Source organism: Dreissena polymorpha, chromosome 1 (genome assembly GCF_020536995.1).
Source record: "Dreissena polymorpha isolate Duluth1 chromosome 1, UMN_Dpol_1.0, whole genome shotgun sequence".
Classification (NCBI taxonomy): Eukaryota; Metazoa; Mollusca; class Bivalvia; order Myida; family Dreissenidae; genus Dreissena; species Dreissena polymorpha.
This window is the reverse complement of record NC_068355.1, coordinates 144,552,112-144,576,232: the sequence shown is the minus strand read 5'-3', so window position 1 is coordinate 144,576,232 and position 24,121 is coordinate 144,552,112. Positions and strand designations below refer to the sequence as shown.

Sequence of the window (24,121 nt, the reverse complement as noted above, 5' to 3'; positions counted from 1 at the left end):
TGAATTAACGATTTAGATCATACATTAAGAAGGGATGAATGAAATGCCTGTGATAATCAACGATGCACAAAACGTTTTAGATACCAACAACATATTTATTAGTAATCTACTCAGTGGATGTATGTCACAGAAACGAGTGTTTACAAATCGTCAGTTTTCAGTTTACTTGCAAAGTTAAAAATCTGACAAAATTATCATTAGAAAATGGGATTAGACAAGCATGATATCACTTATCAGTGCTTTCCACAGGCCGTTGGTCCCTCACCGGGGCGCTTGAATTTCGAAATCAGAGTCCGCGGGGCACCTGAAATTTTCTGATCAGTGTATTTTGACTGTTATTGCAACTAGCTATTCTTAAGATCAAAGCGATATAGACTTTGCCGAAAATTTTGAAAGCCAATTTACAATCCTCTGTCAACTACATCTAACGCTTTACTCAACTAAAGCCCACTTAAGGGCAGTGTGTCGCTGTATTGGAAAATCAATATTGGCCAATGACAGCGTACGCTTTGTATAAGGGACAGCACTCGTAGGAAGGCACTACCTGCAGTTAAATCATGCAGACAAATCGAGAGGAACATGTAATTGCCACAGAAATCTTGGCTTAGAAGACTGATGATGGCTATGATCCTCGTGGAAGTTGTGCATTTCATTAATATTACTCTCAAAACATTTACTTGACTCGTACAGCGTTTAAACAAATGATCGTTGAATTCATTTCGCAACTGTTCATGTTTTCTTGAAGTCTTAAATGAGCATAATTTCATTTGTAATCCGAAACCCACTTCCGAATGTAAATGTTAACTCTATGTTAACAGATTCTTGCTTCAAATAAACAGTGATAATTTTTTGTGTGTTGACCCTTTGTCTCAATAAAAAAGGAGAAAAATTATGCAGCGTGTAAAACGTCGCGTCATGTGCATAGAAAACGTGGGTATATTGAGCGTCGTATTATCAAGCACACACTACGTCAAGTGATTTACGCATGTTCCGTGGCAATATTTCATCAAATCTATAAATTGTCACTTAGGCCAAAATTTATTTGATACTTGAGAAAAATGGCACAATTGTTGTATAAGAAATTATTGAGCACTTTTATCGTCAATATTTAACCAGAAAGTGCTTTGAAAAATGTGGTTATCGGGTAATGAATAGAAACTTGAAAAGTAGTAAGAATGCAGTAATAGAGTCGGGTTGATACGGATTTATTGGGGAGTCGTTCGAGTCGGGATTTTACCATCTTTGCGGGAAAGTTTTAAAACAATTATTACAATATGTCTTTATAAATGACTTTATAGCTGGGGAGGGGTTCTTGAAGAGTCATAGAGCACCAAATGGCGTCTTTTGACGCTGTTTTTCATAGAGTCATAACGCACCAAAGACAGGCTGTCAAGTGACCTTTTTTCAAAAAGTAGGAAAAAATAGGAACTGTTGCAAAACAAGTAGGAAAAAGTAGGAACTTTTCCCTCAAGAGTAGGAATACATAATACAAAATCTTTAGACACAGGTCCAGGAAACATAACTTGAAACAGAGCAGGAGTGCCATCACATGTTCTGTACAGATACCCACTTGAAGCTACCTAAAGGGCCCAGAGGATTTCAGCCTTTTGTACCTGTTTAATACTTGTGTGATGGATGTACTTGCATACAGATAGATTTATACCCACCACCCTGAGAGCTGTTTGGCTTTGGAGCACTTCCAAACAAACGCTTTTGTGAATTATCATACATGTATTTCATGTTTTCCTTGTGTTTTTGTCCATCTGCATGACTTATCAGTTGATTAGCAACAGACTGACTACATGAGATGGACTTCATGCAGACAGTACAATATCCTGCAAACTCATTGCCGTTATCTCTCTTGCACCACGATCCAAGTATTTTTCCACTGTTGTCCAACTTCTCAATCCATGAAGAGTTAAACTTTGTTTTCCCACTAGGCATTTTAGCACTTTAATACAGTGTATCCATGACAATAAAGCTTCAAGCAAAGCTACCCTGTTGAAGAAGTATAATTTGATGATGTTCATTTTGGTGTATCATCAAATAAGTGGTTAGATTTCTTCTGTGTATGGGTATAAAAATGGTAATATATTGTGCATGTTATAACCTTAAGCAGAAGACCAAATTTATTTTGTGATACACCAACTTGTTGTACAAGATTAATACCAGTATATAAAGCAGTGTCAATGCTCTGCTACAGCTACATTTTGAAACCTTTAAATTGGCAATAGGGTGCAGGGATCGACAAATTGTTTTTCAGCAACTTGCCCTGCAGGGCAAGTACGGTAGCTAAGAATTTCCACTTGTCCTGCTGAAATATTTACTTGCCCTGCAATTTATTGAGAAAAAAATCAGTAACTAATATGTTTTATTGTGATTTTCTATTGGTTACTAGTATACAGTCCAACCCCTACTTCCGGTCACCCCTCATCGCCGGTCACCCCATGTAGGCGGCCGGTCTGTGCCACGACCGTCGATAAACACTATATAATGCACCCCTCTTAAGCGGTAACCCCGTTTCTCCGGCCAGCGGCCATCAATTTTGCATCCCAAATGTTTAATTCCCCCATATGAGTGGTCACGCGCAAGTAAGTCAGTCATGTACATTGGCAAAATTACACAGACGCAACGGCGAAAAAATCGATACGTACTTCCAGTCTGCGGTTTAGGCTCTGTAGTACTGAAGCGTGATGTGATAAACATTTTGACAGCCTGTTTGCAAATTGCAATTAATTAGCGGCGGATTATCGGGTTATCGGGTTAAAAGCAATATGCGACCGTTTGATCTTTTTGTTTCCGCACGTGCGAATATCACCTATTATTACTGGAAAGGAGATTCTTAATTTATAATTTATTATTTGTAGCTCATGCTATTTCAAGCACACATTTATGACAATTATCGGCTAATTAAAAGTTAAAAAGAACAACAAAACTTTTAATCGAAATCAACTGATCTACATGTTCTCTGTGCTACAATGTTTTTATCCAAAAATCAATACACGCATGCTTTCGAACCATGGGTATGGCGTGACATTGTACATTGGTGCATAATTTTCGCGCGCTTTTGTCGGGACAAAGGAAATACACGATGCTAGAATTTGTTAACGTCTCGTTAACATTAAACAATCGGGAGTGTGTTTCGGATTACAAATTATTATTCTCATTTGGGAATAAAACAAAACATTTATATTTGTTTTATATTAACAATGATTTCAATATTAATTTTGATAAAACCCTTTACGCAGCGAAAAAATGTTTTTATTATATTATGCATGAAAAGCACGATTACCAGGAGGATTACACCCGGTTGCTATTATCAGTCTCTTAAGTAACTGGCCACGATTTTATCGTGAAGGAGATCACTGTCGGGACCAATTCGTGCGGTAGGTATTCAAAGCCATAAAACTGCAATAAACCGATTAAATTATCGATCCATAGTGACACGGGAGTTATTCACGCATAACTGATTCACAACTGTTCCCATCTTAAGTGCATAGGGGCCATACAACGCGCATTGTGTAAACAATGAATCATGAGAATGATTCTTTTTCATTGACTTGATTCTGATGATGATGATATTGATGATGATTAGAAAGATGAATAGAATATTTTTTGAATGAAAATGTTGTCTTATAGCTGATTTAAGAAAGGAAGAAATAAAATTATTTTAAGTCTATACATTGTTTAGTACATGTACACATATTAACCATTTTGTTTATACTAAAAATTGAACAGTTGGCCATGCACTCATCAACTCCAGACTCCCTATGACCCAACCCCCTCTTAAGAGGCCACCCCGCTTAAGCAGCCAACTTGGCTGTTTCCCTTGACTGGCTGCTTAAGAGGGGTTGGACTGTATAATATAACTGTTAGTGTTAACTCATGAACTTCAATAAAGTTAATAAACTGTTTTAACACACTTTTAACTCGTTTTTGTTTTCATTTAGCACAGTGTGCAATAATCAACATCCGGTAACTTTTTAATCGCCGATTACAAGGTGCCTGTACCACGTGACTTTTTGGGCTATGTGTGGGGCAATCGGATGTCAACAAACCCTCGCTTCAGGTAATGTTTTTGATAATTTCTTCATTAATTCAAAACCATTTTCAAAAAAACAAAGACGAGAGCCCAGTCATTGTCAAAATACACAACTGTGTTAAGTTTGCGCAAAATTAATTAAGTGTTTTTTCCAAAAAGTGCAACCGCGTGTTTGAAAACACACAAAGAGAAATGCTATGTGTGGTATATTTGTTATTCAATCAACAAAAACGTTCATTATAATATTGTTGAAGGTTTAAAAATAAGGGCGGACATTGTAATTCTTCATAGAGAAGCTACATATATTATATGTTTGCGCATATACATTTGATTCGGAGTCTGTGTATAAAAATGCAATAATGCTATGTGTGGAACACATTTTTGAAATGCTATGTGTGGTATGCAAGAATGTTCCAGTCAGTTCTGCATTTAATCTGAACACAGTTTTGTAAGAATCTAAAACATATACTTCAGTCTGTACTGAAAATATATCGAATTAACCAAATGTTACATGATGGAATACTGAAGTAATTGTGTAATGTTTAAACAATTTATGTTTAATTGAACATAAATTTTAAATAAAATACACTGCGTAATTGTTATCCAACCAATGGTCTTTTTTAAGAAACATGTTATGTTGAACTATAATATTAAAAAAAAAAATACTTATTGTCTGTAAATAAATATCATGATTGATATTTCTGCCTGATTATTAAATTCGGTCCTTTTTTTATAAATGAATGACAAAGAAAGTAAAAGCACTTGCTTTAAAATGGGTTTTACTTCTGTTGTTTTTCAGACTTGACAAGGATTAGTCGAAGGATTTGTAACGCTTTAAGGCGCGAAGCTGTGTTAGAATTAGATGAACACCATCAAACTACACGGTAGGTGTTATGCGGCAAGTTAATTATCAAAACCTCAGTGACAGAGACGGACCCAGCTTCAATTCTGTGATGTTTACGGAAAGCTTTTTCAACTAACTATGCAAACATACCATTTAATATGTATTTTGGCATAATCAAAACAAAGTGTTTGTATTGATATTTGTGTATATTTATGTGTTTTGTATCTAATTGACCCAAGCATTTCTGAATTATTAATCCTTGTGTGTTATTTTATATCTTAAAGGGATGTTTTCACGGTTTGGTAAATTGACAAAATTGAAAAAAGTTGTTTCAGATTCGCAAATTTTTGGTTTAGTTATGATATTTGTGAGGAAACAGTATTTGCCATGGTCTATTTATAGACATTATATGCATCTTTTTTTTATAAAAACCTAAAATTTATAAAGCATTGCATAATATTGAATAATTTGGAAAGTTGTGTTGTTGTCGTTTAAATTTGTGAAACTACGAAGATTGCTTATATAGCGTATAAAATACTCATCGTATGTATGCTTGGCAGGATAGCTCAGTAGGCTAATGCGTTTTTACTCCAGGATTCGGGGGTCACAGGTTCGAGCCCTGCTGCGGGCTACTTTTTTTCCTTTTTTAAATTTTATTTTTGATTTTTTATTGGAGCTTTTAAAATTGAATGTTCACATTTATCAATATAAAGCATTTAATGACCAACTTCAAAACATGCCAAAATCTGTGAAAAGGCCCCTTTAAAAGCAATACTATGATATCAGAATAGGGTGTTAATTATGCCCATTCCGCAAGATGGACCCTAAATGTGTACTTGTAACCGCGGAACCAAAATATGAGTCATATGTCATAATTATGTCGTCCACACAATTTACAGGAACATGAAGAAAATAATACCAAGGCTTAATTTTTTGTTTAAATACATCGTTAAGCACATTTTTTTAAAGCTGAAAACAATGTAACTGAACAATAATGCATTAAATTGACAAATTTTACGGTGTATGGTTGAATGTCAATTGGTGATTATTCTTACTATAATAACTCAGAAAATTGAGATACAAATTAAAAAACAAACAAACAACTGTTCGAATATTTAGGGACAACGATATGTGTTCGAAAATTCAGAGCCACTGTACAAATTTTGCTTTTAAGAATAGATATGGATATGAAATTGTGTTAAGTGTCAATTGTTTAAACTTATAATAGCACATGCTTGTATAATTACTACTATATAGTATAAATTACTTGCATGTATGTTTTACTTTAAGCTAACCATTATACATGGTAAACTACCCAATAATGAAAATGTAATGGTCAAGTGCCCTAAGGCATTGGTCGTAATCTAGATCTACCAGGTTTTATGATTTTAATCCTTTTGAAAAACACTTGATCACTAAAATTCTATGCAAGCGAGTAAAAATAAATAGGTTTAAACTAAACAGTATATGGATATATGCATTATTTTAAGATAAGTTAGAAGTACTTGTAACCCACTTTTTAAGGATATAACAAAAAAAATTTGTTTGTTTACATGGAACAAGCAAAGCAAGATTAAATTGTTATCAAAATTACTCTGGTCAATTAAAGGTTACTTCTTAAATGTTTGACCAGTATCATTAAAGTTTTTGAAATGTCGACCACAGTTTGCGGTTCTTAATGATGTCTTACAATGGCTTTAGAATGTAATTATTTTTCTAAAAACAGCATTGAATAATTTTCCAAATGCATGAGCTGCATTTGTAACAATCTAGCTCAGGGGAAATCAAGTGGCATTACAGATAAATTGCATCTTTATTTCTAGGCTGCACGCAAATAGCATGATCACAGTGCATATAAGGCTTTGCCCACCAATTAACTTGCACTAATGGCAGTTATTGAATGCCAAAAACATATAAAAACTATGAATAAATAGGATTTAACAATCTTAGAACTAACACAGTATGCTTCCTGTTGAGGATCACATGAAAGTGTACATGTTGTGAAACCAGCCAGCCAAGAAATCTGTCAGAGAGTGTGGATGACAAGTTAACTCTTTCAGTGCTGGAACCGAACTTTGAAGGCCTTTGCAAACAGTTTGGATCCAGATGAGATGCCACAAAAGGTGGCGTCTTATCAGGATCCAAACTGTTTGCTATTCTGATAGTTTTCTTTGAAAAAATCGGAAGAAAATGCTAATTTTAGAAATACAGCAGACAACATTTTAGCAGACGACAAATTTCCCAGCATGCAAAGAGTTAAACAAGTCCTAAACAATCAATTTGGGTCATTGTATTTTGCATGTTACCAATTGCATGTTTATACCAAAGGTAGGTCAAAATAGACCTTATAACAGCTTGTTGAATACTCTTGGCAATTGCGACAAATAACTTTGTCATGGAAGCTAAAACAAGCTACAAATAACTTGCAGCACTAAAGTTATACTTAATTCTACTAAAACACATGGAGACACAAATAAACATTGAAAGTTAGAAATAAGATTTATATATATTATCGTAAACTGATGGATAAGCCAATGCAATTAAACTCTTTCTTAAAATTTCTGTAGCATAAAAATAGTTAAAGGCGATCTTTTGAATTTCATTATCTCTATGTTAGATGGTGAGTATGCCTTTGAATTTTGAAGCCACTTGTGCAAAAGCCTACGGGCTATATGTCAGTTTTTCCAGTAGAGCTGACCTTCCCCCAAATTATATGAGTCGCGTTTTGAGAAAACTGGACATAATGCATGTGCGTAAAGTGTCGTCCCAGATTAGCCTGTGCAGTCGGCAAAGGCTAATCAGAGACGACACTTTCCGCCTAAATTGGATTTTTGCTAAGAAGAGACTTCATTTAAACGAAAAAGGTCATAAAAGCGGAAAGTGTCATCCCTGATTAGCCTGTGTGGACTGCACAGGCTAATCTGGGATGACACTTTACGCACATGCATTATGCCCAGTTTTCTCAGAACACAACTAATATAAGGTTAAAATATGTGCAAATACATGGTTCTGTGTTTAAATTTTGTTTAATTATCAAAAGTTTGTCATTATGCTGCACTTAGACATAATATATTTTTGTGTCATTTATTTAAAAGTACTTTTATTCAAAGTTTTATCTCACAACTGGCTGCTGCAACAGATGACAATTAAAACAATTGATGTGTTTGTCAGAAACACAGTGCCTGCTAAAGAGCAGCTTTGAAGCCATATATTTGACCTTTGACCTTGAAGGATGACCTTGACCTTTCACCGCTCAAATTGAGCAGCTCTATGAGATACACATGCATGCCAGATATCAAGTTGCTATCTTCAATATTGCAAAAGTTATGACCAATGTTAAAGTTTGTGGCACATACAATGACAAGACACATTACAATGACTGTGAGACAGGCCAAAAACTTTTACCCCGATCATTCCATCCGGTTGCATAAAAATGTGTCTGCCTTTCTGTATTTTTTATGGAATATGTCAAAGTCTTGCTAGAACAAAATAAGTACAAATATCAATAGTTTTATCTATTATAATCATTGGAACCTTAATGTTATATTTTGTTTTTGAATGCCATGACATGACTGCATTAAACAATTTTCATTTTGAACACCATAGACCCTGCATTATTGACCTATCTTGAAAATTGGTCTAAACAATTTACATGCTTTTTACTCTAAATTATATATTATCTGAGTTCTATGCTCTGAAATATGTGATTTAAAGAAAGGTCAGTTTGTCAAGAGTACATTTGTTCTACTTACATCTTGGCTTTGTTCGAAAATGGTTCTATTCAGTTGAAAACATTGCTCTAGGGGGAACAGAAGTTGTCCATATCTTTAGCTGTACTTTGTTAATTATGATCTATTGACTGCCTTTACTTCTTAATGAAACTTGGTCAGAACACTTTTCCCAACTACATTGCATGGGAAACTGGGTAATGTGAGCTCAAAACTAGGTCACATAAAAAAGCTTTTTTACAATTTAGAATTTGCTTTTTTCCAATCTTCATAAACCTTTTTTTACTCTCAGCCAAGTTCAAAACAAAAATATGCCTAGAAATGATATAAATTATGTTTGATAATGTACTTTCATTAATTTTAATTACACCTTCTTACAATAGTTAAGTTCTTTCGGTTCTTAGGTGAGTGCCTTAGTGTTAATGGCCCTCTTTTGATAGAAAAGTGGGCAATTACTTACATTTATTTGTATTTTTCACTCATCCCACTTAGTTAATCATGGTCAAAGTTATGGACAGGCATAATTGTGCAATATAATTGTTTTTATGTAAAAAGTCTTTCAAGTCAATAAATGCAATTATTTATGAATCGCTCATAAAGAACATTGTGATATAATCTGGATGTAAAAATCGCTCAAGAATCAAGGAGTATTATATTTTTATGCCCCCCTTCTAAGAAGAGGGGGTATATTGCTTTGCTCATGTCGGTCGGTCGGTCGGTATGTCGGTCCGTCCACCAGGTGGTTTCCGGATGATAACTCAAGAACGCATACGCCTAGGATCATGAAACTTCATAAGTAGATTGATCATGACTCGCAGATGACCCCTATTGATTTTGAGGTCACTAGGTCAAAGGTCAAGGTCACGACCCGAAATAGTAAAATGGTTTCCGGATGATAACTCAAGAACGCATACGCCTAGGATCATGAAACTTCATGGGTAGATTGATCATGACTCGCAGATGACCCCTATTGATTTTGAGGTCACAAGGTCAAAGGTCAAGGTCACGGTGACCCGAAATAGTAAAATGATTTTCGGATGATAACTCAAGAACGCTTTTGCCTAGGATCATGACACTTTATAGGTACATTGATCGTGACTCGCAGATGACCCCTATTGATTTTCAGGTCACTAGGTCAAAGGTCAAGGTCACAGTGACAAAAAACGTATTCACACAATGGCTGCCACTACAACGGACAGCCCATATGGGGGGCATGCATGTTTTACAAACAGCCCTTGTTTTGATGTTTAATTGGTGACAATTCTTATTATTTGATGTTTAATTGGTGACAATTCTTATTAAAACTGCAGGAGATTTAGCATATAGCAGTTCCTTAAAGCATTTGCTAGAAATGATTATGAAGTCAGAAACTCAATTTAACAAGAACCAGATTAAGACCAGTTCATGAATTGTAAAATGTACATTCTTTTTATCACACACATTTTAAGGTTAGTTCATGAGCTGTTCATGAACAGTTGCTTATCCTCTTCAAACGCTCTGCATTAATTCATTTACTGCGTTTTGTGAGGACAAATAAAGGACAGTTCATGTATTCTTAAAAGTCAAATTTATATAAATTTGGTGCTCATGAACTCATCTTAAGAACATTTTATGTTTATACACGTGTGAATAACATCAAAGAACAAATCAAGAGCTGTGAAGTTGTGAACTGCAGTTTGCAAGTTAAGTTCATTAATTATGATATTTTTTATTCACATTCACAAACCTGTCTTCAGATGTCCTCTTATTATTCTCCTACTGGTTTCACCGGAGGGGACTAATGGTTTGCACTATGTCTGTCTGTCAGTCACACTTTTCTGGATCCTGCGATAACTTAAAAAGTTCTTAATATTTTTTCTTGCAACTTGAAACCTGGATAGATGGCAATATGGACATTATGCATGTCATTTCATTTTGTTCCTACATCAACAATTCTGGTTGCTATGGCAACAAATAGACTAGAAAAACTGCTGAAAATGGTGGTTTTCTGGATCCTGCGATAACTTTAAAAGTTCTTGATATTTTTTCACACATAGCATTTCAATTCGTGTCTTTTCAAACGCGCGGTTGCACTTTTTGGAAAAAATACTAAATTAATTTTGCGCAAACTTAACACAGTTGTGTATTTTGACAATGACCGGGCTCTCGTCTTTAGTTTTTTTGAAAATGGTTTTGAATTAATGAAGAAATTATCAAAAACGTTACCTGAATCGATGGTTGGTTGACATCCGATTGTCCCACACATAGTGGAAAAAGTCATGTGGTACAGGCACCTTGGATTAAACGTTTTGTTTTGCAAAAATATTTTAAAACTTGAAATTTTAATCTTTTCGGCCAGAAATGCCACTCGCCCTGCAGGACGAGCGCTGCCGGATTATTCACTCGTCCGGAGCCGATTTCTACGCGTAATTACGAGCGGGAGAGTGAATTTGTCGATCCCTGGGGTGCAGTTACATTCAAAATGACTGGTCATTGCAGAGCAGATTATGCAACTGGAGATAGGACCTTATCACCTGACATCTTTTATGACATCATTGATTGGTCAATGAAACAGTTGCACTAGATTGTTTATTTCAGTTTCAAATAATGGTTTTTACATCATTGAAGACGTTGCGGAGTGTAATAATGCCTTTAAATATTTTTAATACTACGCTGTAACACCTTGAAGTTACCTCACTAGCTATGGCATCATCAGAAAATGTATCAGGGCATTTAGGCATGAGAATTTATCTTTTATTACTAAACATGATGTACCTATGATATCAATAGAACATCATATCCGTTGTCATGTAATACGGAATTTATTACATTATATTTGTAAATGATAAAAAAGCATCAGTTTTATCTTTTTCAAATAACTTGTGTAATAAATTCCATATTACATTACCCCTCATACAATACATGTATCTCTATATCACTACATTCCAAACAGCAATATCATGTAAACATGCATAAAGTTTGATCAAATTGTTGTCAATGGAAACAAAATAAAACTGGAATAAAAAATGGGTTCCTTCAGCTCTTGCATCACTGGAAACTGTGTAAGGTAGTGAAGTCTGCAGTGTACAAATGCTAAGAAAGTAAACAAGGCACTATTGTTACTTTAAAAAAAATGTCAATAATTTCAAAATTACATAAGAAATAAATATCTATGCTTCCTGAAGAGGTGCTAGCAGACAGTCAGCATAGGTTGTCAGGTCTCATCTAGATGAATGCACCTTAACAGGGATACAGTCATGCCATAGATTCATTCATCCTGCAAGTTCACTAAATAAACTCTAAAAAAAATAATTTTTTCTCCATTGAAAATGAAAAAGTAGGAATAGTAGGAAGATGTGGTAAAAAAATATGAAAAAGTAGGATCCTGATGAAAAAGTAGGAAAAATTAGGAAAAAGAATGACCGCTGACAACCCGCACAGAACGTCAATTGACACGTAAATTAAAAAAATAATCAACATCAAGCCACCCCTTTAAGCCCCGGGGCGCTGAAAAAATTCCTGTGGAAAGCAATGCTTATAATATGTTAGTGGATCTGTTTATAATCAGATTCATATGCATATATTGCATTATTATGTTTGTCATGCTGTACAGTTTACTGAAACAGCATGGAACTTGCAAGGTAAATATATTAATATTAATTAAAGTAAGTTAAATACATCAATTACCATTATATTTGCTTGTTTATATTTTTTGTTTTTCCCACACCTGCCTCTGATTACATGTTTCTCCTAAAACCAGGTATTCATGGAACGTTTTTGCCCTATTTTGCCTAAACTGCGCGTTAAAATGCCCTAATTGAAAGGAATGCGCCATGCCCATTTTCACTCCTGGAAAAAACACTAGGTTAGGTTGCAGTACACCAATCTTTTGCACATCGTAATATTTGATGTGGCCTAGGTCGATAACGATGTGGAACAGATGTTGAATATTTACACTGTTCCAAATTTAAACATTGAAATTTCAACAAGAATAGTGTGTTGAAATGTCATCATGTTTTTTTAAGGTGCATACAAAGAATAAATTTGGTTGGTTGCCATGTTGGTTGGTTGCCATGCAGGTAAATTTAATGTGTTTGAAAGTCTATTATTTGCTTTCCTTAATTGGTAAGATACGACGTCTTTTAAGCGATTCGCACAGAAACGCATCTTGCAGAAGTGCGGCTGTGAACATAAAGGGGTACATTTGGACTTCCAGAACCATCATAGAAAAAAATATCAAAGACTCTGGTAGTTGCAATAATGTAACACTCAGCTTTATGACCCAGAAGGTTGCTAAGAACCGTCCTAGCAAAAATTATCAAACTTTCAAAGGCTCTGGGAGTACGTACGTTTATATGGACTAAAGCTCTGGGAGTCAGTCAATATTGAGAAAACAAAACAATAGTATCGCATGAAATCAATTACGCTAGTATTATGAGAACATTTCCAAATAAAAAAGGTAACAATTACCTGACTGAGACATGTTCTACTCTATATGAAACGGAAAACCGGCGACCGAAGTGGACTTTGATGACACAGGTGTTGTTGTTGTAACGAAGAGCTCCATGCAGAGTTGTCGTTCCATGCTCTCACATACAGGTCATTTTATACTAAATACTTTCCTTAAATAATAATATGTGAAAGCGACAACTTTAACGAAAATAAATGCAACATTTTGTACATAGAGACCCCCATAACTAAACCTTTTCTTGAAAGCGGAATCGATTTATGCAATAAAAAAGATAGTAATGTACAAACTAAGAAATAACTTGACACATAAAAATCGACCGTTCGTAACCATAACTTTTCTTAAAAGGGAATTTTAAGCAGTATCGATTTACGAAATGCAAAAGATATGTTATGTTTAAACCGAGAAAGAACTTCAAATCAAAATCGACTGTTTCTGCACATTAATTGTTCATGTCGTTTTCTAGTGGAATGTAACCTTTTTCAGCGCAACGGTTTTCCTATAGTCTCCAACTTTTTCATATTTCATGGGTTACGGTAAGTCAAAGACCTAAAGAATGTATTCTATAGGTCTTTACTGTTTGAAGATTAGTTATTACCTATCTTACGGAGGATTGGGAATAGCCGGTGGAATGACCAGTACCAACCAAACTCACATATGTTGCCATTCGTTGAATATCTTCGTCTCTTAACTGTTATTCGTCTCGCTGGTAGATTTGTTGAAATGTTTTCTTCGAAGTCCATTGTGTCCATAAGATGCTCTTCAGATGGGCGTGTGTCGTCACTGTATGAAAGGACTTCATAGCGGTTACCGCTACACACCCAAGTATCTGACCTTGGACGCTTCGGGGTGGTAATGCACCGCTTTGATGGCACTGTCCGTAAATATCAGCGTCGCTGTCGCCGTCCCTCAATGGCGTGCTGTTAGTTGATGCGTTTCTGCGTTACTGCACAAAAATGGTTGACTTTATAATACTCATATCTGACTGGCATACGTCCCATCTCATACCACATGATAGTCAGCATGGCCTCGATCTTGTCGCAGTTCTTTAGGCGACTCAAACCCTGTGAGTAATCGAAGTTGCAGTTATCGACCAAACGGCAACGCTTGCATATGTAGTCCATATCGATTTCACCCCACTGATAAAGTTCCAGGTCAGATACATTCTCACAAACACCATGGTACCACTGACTGCACATTGCACAAAACAAACAGGCACTGGCACATTGCAACTTACAGTCGCCACAAGGATACCAATTTGCACGTTTACGCATGAATTCCATTTTGTTACTAACGTTGATACCCAATTAACTAAGAAATATTGCGATTTGGGTCGAAAGTCAACAAGAACTACTAGGTAAAAAGAGAAATTTACGTCGACGTACAATATGTACGTCGACGTACACAAATTATACTTCGACGTACAAATATGAAATACACTTCGACGTAAATATTTGTGCGTCGAAGTACAATTTGTGTTGACGTACAAATTTTCTGGACAGCCAATCAAAACTCTCGTCTCTTTAGCCGCTTTTCCTTCAGATGTATTCATAATAAATGTTTCAAATCTCTTTTTTAATTGTGAACAAAATGAATAAAAATATCAAAATTGAAAAATAAAAATAAAAATAAGTATCTACTTGACGGTATTTATTCTAAAATCGTTTAAAGTAATAAATAGTATACACTTTATTAGAAAGCCGGCCGATGTCTGATCTATATGTCATTACTTGAAGCTCAAATGGATAAGATAAGGATCACCACAGCAGGTTGATAATACACAGTGTAGACTTCCGCTGTTTTATTGTGGAAGCACGATTCTTTAGAAAGCATAGGCCAAATAATATGAAATCAAATTTTGAAAAACAAATCGTATAGAGTCTGAAAATAGCGCAGTGAATGTTTAACATGCAGATGAAAGCAACAGATGTAAGGGGTCTTCTGATTGGCTAACACTCAAGGGTCGGTAAAAATTGTACGTCAAAGTACAATTTTGTACGTCGAAGTACAAAATAATGTACGTCGACGTACATATTGTACGTCGACGTACATTTCTCTTTTTTACAAGTAGGTCTTGTTGTCTTTTGACCCAAATGGTACGTCATACAGATACCTCGTGAAGAGGCTAGTAGGACCTGAAAATAAACTCTGATACACACACACACGCACGCACGCACGCACGCACGCACGCACGCACGCACGCACGCACGCACGCACACACACACACACACACACACACACACACACACACACACACACACACACACACACACACACACACACACACACACACACACACACACACACACACACACACACACACACACACACACACACGCACGTTACCGTTTAACACGCGAAATAGATAACCGTACACTGAAGGTCGATGTTAGATGGCAAACAGCGTTAATAATGTCATCTGCTATGCTCGGAACCAGTCAAAGCTATTGCTCAGACGAGAATTGTCAAGTTGTTTGTTGGCCACTAAATGACGTATGACCTTAATGTTTGACCTCGATGTTTGGAGAATGGAGACATGAGCTACAGGCAAAATGTCGCCGTGTGATGGCTTATATCTGTAAAAAAATATATATCAAAATTCATTAATATACGGCGGAGTTATTGCTGAGACAGGAATTGTGGGACGAACATCGGAAACTCGTACAGACGGACAGTGCGACTTCTATATACCGCCTTTTGTGGAAAGATTTGTTTGCATAAAAGAACGATGCATATTTCTATATTATAAATGTTGCACTAGTAATAATTAATGTACGCAACCCTAACTGCTTTGTAAAAATAAGAATAGCACTCATTTGTTTTTATAATGATTGCTAATATCACAACCAAATATTGTCATGAAATCAAAAGGTGCCTTTATATTCTATTTTTTATCAGGTAAGGAGGTTTTTATATCAGTCATTATTTGGAGGTAATTCATGTTACTCAAAAAATCAACAATCAAGTCATCATTTTCGCAAAAAAAAATGGATTAGATTCAACACAACAAAGAATTTGGTACCAATATGTACTAGTATTTTATTTCATACGAACAAGTAAACAAAACAGCAAAAAACTACATATTTTACCAAAAAAGTTAAATTCAAGTGCTCATGACTTCACGAATTACACGTCAACGTAATAAATCAAAATGATCAACGATAAAAATACTCTGACGTAACGATTAGTTGAAATATGTCATAACACAAGTGGGCGTCGGGGCATGACAGAGGTTGTTGCCCTATCGTTGATGAAATAACACAGGCTTTTCGCCTCACCTAAAATATTATCAAACAATAAGGCGGCTACCAGTTGTTCTATTAATGTATACACTAATTTAACTATCGCTTGATTTAGAATATTAATTAAATGTTACATTCAGTATTTTATTACAGTTACATGAAAAAAAAATATGTGAGGGCGTTGGACGCATTCTCAGGTTGCTCATATGTTCTCCTTTCTTACTTATAATACAGAAACACAATACTTGTATGCGTGAACATGTTACTCTACTCCAATTATGCACATTCAGTATACTCATGCATCTTTATTGTTTACTGTACTTTATTTAAAGCACATGGCTTGTTTTGTAACGAAGAACACACTAATATTAACGTCTGATACGCAAACTCATGCAAATCGTGTCCATCACTCTAAGTAAACATTTACGCACACGTTTGTTTTGTACCAGGTACCACAGTGGATAGATAGGGGCATTCAAACAAAACACCAGCTCCGTAAACATCAGAATAAGCACTCTGTGACTTTCGGATTGGCTGGTGAGCACCGTAGGAATTTCGCAGACGAACATTGGCAGGGAGCAGACTACAAAAGACGCCAGCATCACCAAACTGTTCCGAGTTGCACTATTAAACCCCATCCGGTCCCTCCTTATGAAATGATTTCGGAGAGCAGAATTGTTTTTCAAGTTTTGAAACCTTTGAAGATCGGCGCTGGCGGAGATGTCGGTAAAGTCCGGGCATTTCGATTTTACGGACGTATTACTCGCATTGCTTCGCGTGAGATAAACGTTGCGTTTCTGAACAATTTGTTTGCGTAGTTGAGATGCTAAGATTGGGTTTTCCAAGGCCAGTATATCTTCGAATGACAACATGTTTATACTGTCATTCCTCGTGTAGTGGACAATAAACTCGTCGGTGCCGGAATTCCTCGAGATGGTATACACCACCCGCTCTCGATGGGATGAATGTACCATTTTAGATCCATCATCCTGAGGCGAACAATTACTTCTCTCTCCTTCCGAGGGCAAACTTGCAGATCGCGTAGAAAGCGGGAACACTCTATTTCTACCAAAGGTATTTGTTTTATTTAAAGCTTTGAATACCTTTTGATACGAGGTGCATATAATGACAAACATTGCAATGAATATGATTAGGCTGATCATAATTATTCCTAGCTGTTGTGAAGACATTTTGTTGTTGCCTTGACAATACATGAATGTATTCTGGAATGGGTTGATACTCCTGCAGGCATACACGTCGTACTCGATGTGCGCCAGGCACACCATCAGACTCACGAGCACTGACGTCACCCACGACATTACCAAGCATCGCGATATAATCTGCCGTCGGCGTTTGACAACCAAGGACGGGCTATTTACAATTTTTGATCTGTAATAGCTAATGGACGCGAACGTTCCCCAGTATTGTAAGAAACAGTTGAACGTTAGAAAAATGTGAAACCCTGTGAGAATAGTTGTATTTGTCTTGTAATTCGTTGGCAGAAGAATCGATATAAGTGACAAAAGCATTGATAAGCACAGGATCAGATTGTTTGCGCAAATATTTATCAGATGACTATTTGCCGGCGTTTTCAGGGTGGGCGAATTGTTAATAATTATTATGAGTATGCAGTTGGATGAACTGCCGAGGAGCAAATTGATGGATAATACTAGGATCGCGACGAGTTTTGCAGCGAATGGAATATTCCATGTGTGGCTGAGTTGCACGTCCATGTTGCCGTTCGTTGTCGTTACATTCCATGGTATCTGCGTGGTGTTCATGGCGACAATTATTGGTTACCTAGTAGCGAATAGGTCGATAGTTGCTAATCTGAAATAGCACAATTTCAAACGATAAATGATGCTTTCTTTTCAAGAAGCTTGGGTAGTGGTACAGGAATCAATAATGTAGAAAAACGACCTCGGGAAATACCCATTTATTTGGTTCGGGGCTTTTTACACCCATTATTGCTGCTTCTTCCTGTATTTGCGCGATGATTATCTGAGATATTAACTCTATGATTCTATATTCTCAAATCTTTTCTATAAAGAAGGAATGTAGTTGACAATTGTTAATAGTTTTAGTTGATCGTTCGTCAAAAAGTTGTAATTCTGTTACTCTTGTATCTTCAATGCAATTGAGTAATTAAATAGTAATTAAATTGAATGCGTTTTAATTCCCTTTTATTATTGTTTAATTTGAGTTACAATGCTATGACGTTAAATTTTATTTACACTTAAATGTATTATGAATATTGCTGGGCCAAGTGTGAGGTTGAGCGCTCTATAACCAGGTTTAAACCCCCAATGCTTTGCATTGACCGTTCCAAGGCGGTGACCCCAGCTTTAATCATATTTTGTGTTTAGGTTGGTTTGTATTGTGCTGTATTGTGCTGTTTTGTACTGTTTTGGCAATCGGTCACTTGCCTTAAATAAAGGACCAACTAATTGTTTTAATGAAAATTCAATACTGCTCCAGCAGCTGGAGTTTCACTTCTTTATATTGATATGAATTGACTTTTACAAAAGAGACTTTCGATTGCAATAAGCAATTGTAAACACTCATTTGCAAGCAAGCATCTGTATGATCGTTAATATTCAAATATAACAAACTGTAACCATTAACGAAGAATCTATAGAAATAATAAAAGATGTTTGTTAAAAATGCTTACATTAATTTGAAATGTAAACAAATGCAATCAGCAATATGTGCTGGGCTAAAAAGTTCTTTTTTTTCAAAGTTTTAAAAAGAACGGTAGATATATTAATGATTTGTCATATACTAGTATAGATAATCCAGTTTAAGAACAATTAACACAATTTATCCTAAATCACTCGAAATTAATAAATATAATGCTTTCAGCATTGATTCTGCACAGTTGTCTTTGTGACAAACACGATAGCTTTGATTTTGATATTGTTAATTTCCCCTTATTTAATGGTAATATTTCTAAAATATCGGCTACACTTAAATACGATTGTATTAGTTTGTTATCTTGAGTTTCTAGCGTTAGTCAATAATAAATTTAATCAGATTATGTAATCTGTCAGCAGTAATTGCTTTAATAACTATCATTAAATAATTATTTACCGGTACAGTCGAATGCTATGTACTTAAATTGTATTAATAATAGATTAAATGAAGGTTAATGAACACACGCTTTATTTAGATGTTATCGTCAGATGGCAGATTGTGATTATATCTTTTTTCCTTTACGTTTATTTTATTTTAATTAAAATTCTCGTTCATACTTTGAGATGGGATTTGAACAAACTGACTTACGACAGCACAAATCATGTAAATTAATAACATCATGTACGGTTCATTCATTACTATTGTAACTTTACAATTAGTGAATTTGTACGCTGTTATTGAGACCGTTTTTGTTTTAAAAAGTACAAGCAATATTTCCAAAAGCATTTTGAACTAGAATTCCCATATTGTTATAGATACGTATTAAATATCTTCTTTTATGAATATGAATTATTAACTGTCAATATGTCTTTAAAGGGGATGTAAAGAGTTCAGTCGTGTAAGGGACATTAAGAGTCTATGGAAAATCGCGGAGTGCTATTAAATCATTATGTAGAAAATCTGAAATGGCCAATAGACATATACGTCTTTTATACGCGCAAAGTTGGGACCGAATAAAGTATCTAAAGTATATGTACACTAAATGCGTTTTACTTCCTTGACGTAATCAACTCATGAAGTAAAACGCACATAATGAAATCTTAGCAAAATGACGATTTATCTTTTTTATAAATAAAATAGACCAACAGTAAATAAGACAGGTGCCCAGGACGCTCGCCTTAAAGGGGCCTTTTCACAGATTTTGGCATTATTGAAGTTTGTCATTCAATACATTATATTGATAAATGTAAAAACTTGACCTAAAAAGCTCCAGTAAAAGCTAAAAAAGAATAAATTAAAGAAAGAAAAAAAGTAGCCCTCAACTGGGCTCAAACCACTGACTCCTGAAGCAAAAGTCCAACGCTTAGGCCACTCGGCCATCCGTGCTCATACAATGAATGATGTATTTTATTCTGTATAATTATAAGCAATCCTCGGAGTGTCACAAAATATAGTTCGACAACAATAGGACTCTCCAAATTATTTAATCGTTTCGCGTTACAACGCTTTATAATTTTCAGGTCGTCAAAAGATGCATATACTGGATATTTTAGAGCATTTTAAATGCTCAGTATTACTGTTTCCTCACAAATATTATAATATTATAACTACAACGGACACTTGCGAATCTGAATCATTTTTTGTAATTTGTTCAATTTACCAAAACGTGAAAATGTCCCTTTAAAGTTGAAAATATCGATGAAATATAGACCAGTGTTATCATAATAATGTCAATAAAATACATAAAAGTTTCTTTAAATATAGAACTCTCGGCGGCTAGCTCATTCCAATAATTGTTCACCCACCTGTATACTATTATATATCCTTTTCTTATAATCACGTTTTATTGTTAATTGTATAGCGTTCTATCGTAGGAATTCCTCATGTAGTGCAGCATCTGGCATGAAATAACTATAAACCCGAAAAGAACAAATTCAGTTCATGGTGTTGAACAGTACCGTTGCATCATGCACACAAAACACAGTTGGCGGAATCGAATGTTTTCCCATAACTATACCGATTACTTGTTATACTAGTATATTACAATGCGTTTCAAAGAAATATTGGCAAATAACGTTTACAAATTAATGAGACTATCGATAGTTGCCTAGCAACATTTTAAACGACAAGGTGAGGTAGAAAAACTGGCTCGAAGTTTCATCTCTGATAACATTCTATGTTTCTACGGTGGCACTAAGGTGACATCACCGCTTAAAAACAATACGGGAAAACAGAACGTGTGTTTTCCGCTCCAAAAAAAATAACTCAGGGAAACACAAAATAAAGACTGTTTTCCCGTCTTTTTTTTTTGGGGGGGGGGGGGGGGGAGACGGGAAAACACAATCGCTATATTGTGCGCACAAGATAATCGGCCAATCACAGACGTGGATTATATGGATGGAACAAGATACTATATTGTTCCTTCAAATTAATCAGACAATGAAAACGTCCTTTAGGCAAGGCTCTGATATAATATAACATACTACTATTACTACTACTTCTACTACTTCTACTACTACTACCACTACTACTATACTACTTCTACTACTACTACTACTACTACTACTACTACTACTACTACTACTACTACTACTACTACTACTACTACTACTACTACTACTACTACTACTACATCTACTACTACTACTACCACTACTACTACTACTACTACTACTACTACTACTACTACTACTACTACTATACTACTACTACTACTACTACTACTACTACTACTACTACTAAGACCCGGTACTACTACTACTACTACTACTACTACTACTACTACTACTACTACTACTACTACTACTACTACTACTAGCAGCAGCAGCAGCAACAGTAGCAGTAGCAGTAGTAGTAGTAGAAGGAGGAGGAGACAAGTTCTGTTTTCCCGTTTGTTTGGAGCAGAAAACACAAGTTCTGTTTTCCTGTCTTTTTTTTTTGACCGGTGATGTCACCTTAGTGCCACCGTATGTTTCTATAAATTCGCGCGTTGGCGTTTTCTTGCTTTTTAAAGTTTTAGCATTGCTGCGTCTGTGTTTAAGTCGCACACTAGGACTCGCGAATGCAATTAAAGGCTCGCACGAAAAAAATCAACTAGTTCTCACGTGAACACATGGACTTTTAAAAAGACTTGCACATTTGTGAATTTTGCGGTTCGCTTGTTAATATACGTAAACGTGTTATTTTATTCCGGTATATTTGCAGATACAGTTTTTTGTCATCTGTACGGGTAACTTTAATAAACATGAACTTAGTAAAATGAATACAAAGTCAGTAGTTGATCCCGTCTTCACAAAACACTCTTATATCGATTTTCCATTTCACCTGACATTCTTGTTTATAATTTTACGCCAATTTTTAAAAACGGTATTTTAAAAGATGTGAATAAACTGAAAGTCGATGTCAACAAACTTGCATTGATTTTGAGTCTCTTCAAGGCAAGTTATATTAAATCATAAAATCAATTTCAGCGCCATCAAAGATTACATCATGTTTAATGTCATTTAAATAAACCTTCATACCAAGTAAAATTGATTTTTAATGTGAAAAACAAGTTTCAAGAACATTGGTTCAGGTTTGTATCTGCTTTTATCTGACCGGCTGTGTGTTGCATTAGTTAGTGAAGGAAATATAGTTTGATCATTGTAATATAATAATGGTATTACATCGTGTTAATATTCTGCCAAATGTTTCCTCTTACCACAACTTAAGTTATTTTTTGTAACAGATATCGTTAAGAGACCGCGTTTAGACTGCTATTTCATAATCTTAATGCAATCGCAAGAATTATCTAATTTTGCGATCTCGTATAGAAATACACACTGACGTAATTTGCGATGTTAGTTTGTATTTAAGAGTTTATTTACAGGTCAACCTGCGTCTTCACGACTGCATCTATGTGCGGACATGCCGTGTGACCTCTCAGGGGATGTTGTTTCTGGACCACATCTGCAATATCCATATGCTAAAGCCACCCCCTCCAAGCCATGGTCTCCATCGCTGCCCCATGGCGACCCCGTCGGTCGTTTAGTGCTGCAACCTCCACTGCGCTGCTTACCCCAACCCTCTTCATACGCTATAGTGAAATACATGTGTATACATGTACGTTATGTTACCATTTGATTAGAAAGCAGTTCATGTCCATATTTTTAAGCGACACTATTGCTGCGTGGTGAAAAAATGTGTCTTATGGCGAAGGCGGCAAACGTAACTAAAGCCCAGCCTTCGCAACTGCCCGGCCTGAGCTGGTCTGGTCGCATATGGCATAAGATCCGTATTTGCATAACGCTGGTCTTTGAAAATCTCACTTGTGTCTTGTAAATTGAGAATCTTACAACTGTACTTTTCAATAGAAAAAATTATCATTGGCAGATATCGAAAGCCTATTCTGGCGGACAGAACATTTTTACAGACACGCTGACCGCCATCCACATTCATTAATAAGCGATTTCCCTATTAGCACCTTAAAGGTGAAGGGTATTTTCCGCGGTCGAAAGAAGTGCCTTTTTCTAAAGAATTCATTTTCTCTTTGGGTTTTTAAATAATTTAGCGATCGCGCCCACAGTTTTTGTTCTTATTTCCTGCATCACATGTGTGTCTGCGACATTTTGGTGCATTTCACTTGGGATAACGTTAAAAGATGAATGTTTGGGTGCGTTTATTGAAGTACGGGGCTTTTGTCGAAATTTCATAAATTTATTAGTCAAGAATAATATTTTAGTCCTTTCCATGTTGGAGTTACTGGAGAAGAAATTGCAATATGCATAGTTAAGGATGCTATTGTAAGAGGATAATGTTGTTGTATCGTTCTCATACGGTTTAATTATCTTTTTTATAATACATTGTATGAAATTTTATTGTGAAATGATCTCTATATGGATCTGAGGAGACGGTCTATCCCAACCACAGTCGAGATGTCAAAGAATGTGTTACTGCAATGAAGCCTAAGGCACGCTAAATAGATATGTGTTGTGTCCAGGTGATCATTTCCAAATAGCAGATTGTTTAACGTCAATGGACACGTCAGATTTGAAAGGAAGGTGTTACGTATGTTATCAAAATGTGGGCACTGCAATACGTAGTTGGAAGGCGTTTATTATGCATCAATGAAGCAAAGAGTGCCATAAGTGATGTGTCTACGCGTAACGGTGAACATCATGGTTGAATGTGCGTTAACCTAAACGT

The 24,121-nt window shown here is 35.6% G+C and overlaps 2 protein-coding genes and 1 long non-coding RNA gene across 4 annotated transcripts in view; 1 reads left to right on the top strand and 2 right to left on the bottom strand.

The window, feature by feature from the left end:
- LOC127854001 (bleomycin hydrolase-like) overlaps positions 1 to 13,172 on the bottom strand; it is a 51,459-nt gene extending 38,287 nt beyond the window's left edge. For both annotated transcript variants that reach the window (XM_052388912.1, XM_052388903.1), the window contains exon 1: positions 13,064 to 13,172. In XM_052388912.1, coding sequence (XP_052244872.1) covers positions 13,064 to 13,076 — 13 coding nt within the window. In that variant the 5' untranslated portion in view covers positions 13,077 to 13,172. The remainder of the gene's footprint in view (positions 1 to 13,063) is intronic.
- Positions 13,173 to 15,596: 2,424 nt separating this feature from the next.
- LOC127867406 (uncharacterized) lies at positions 15,597 to 23,072 on the top strand. The gene is made up of 3 exons (XR_008043487.1): positions 15,597 to 15,735; positions 16,753 to 17,377; positions 22,806 to 23,072. It is a non-coding gene; the product is annotated as an uncharacterized LOC127867406 (long non-coding RNA).
- LOC127867396 (uncharacterized) lies at positions 16,158 to 20,975 on the bottom strand. Its single transcript, XM_052408519.1, has 2 exons — positions 20,743 to 20,975; positions 16,158 to 18,133 (listed from the first exon to the last, which is right to left on the bottom strand). Exon 2 carries the CDS (start codon positions 18,082 to 18,084, stop codon positions 16,672 to 16,674), a length of 1,413 nt encoding a protein of 470 aa, XP_052264479.1. The 5' UTR covers positions 18,085 to 18,133; positions 20,743 to 20,975; the 3' UTR covers positions 16,158 to 16,671.
- Positions 23,073 to 24,121: the final 1,049 nt, after the last annotated feature.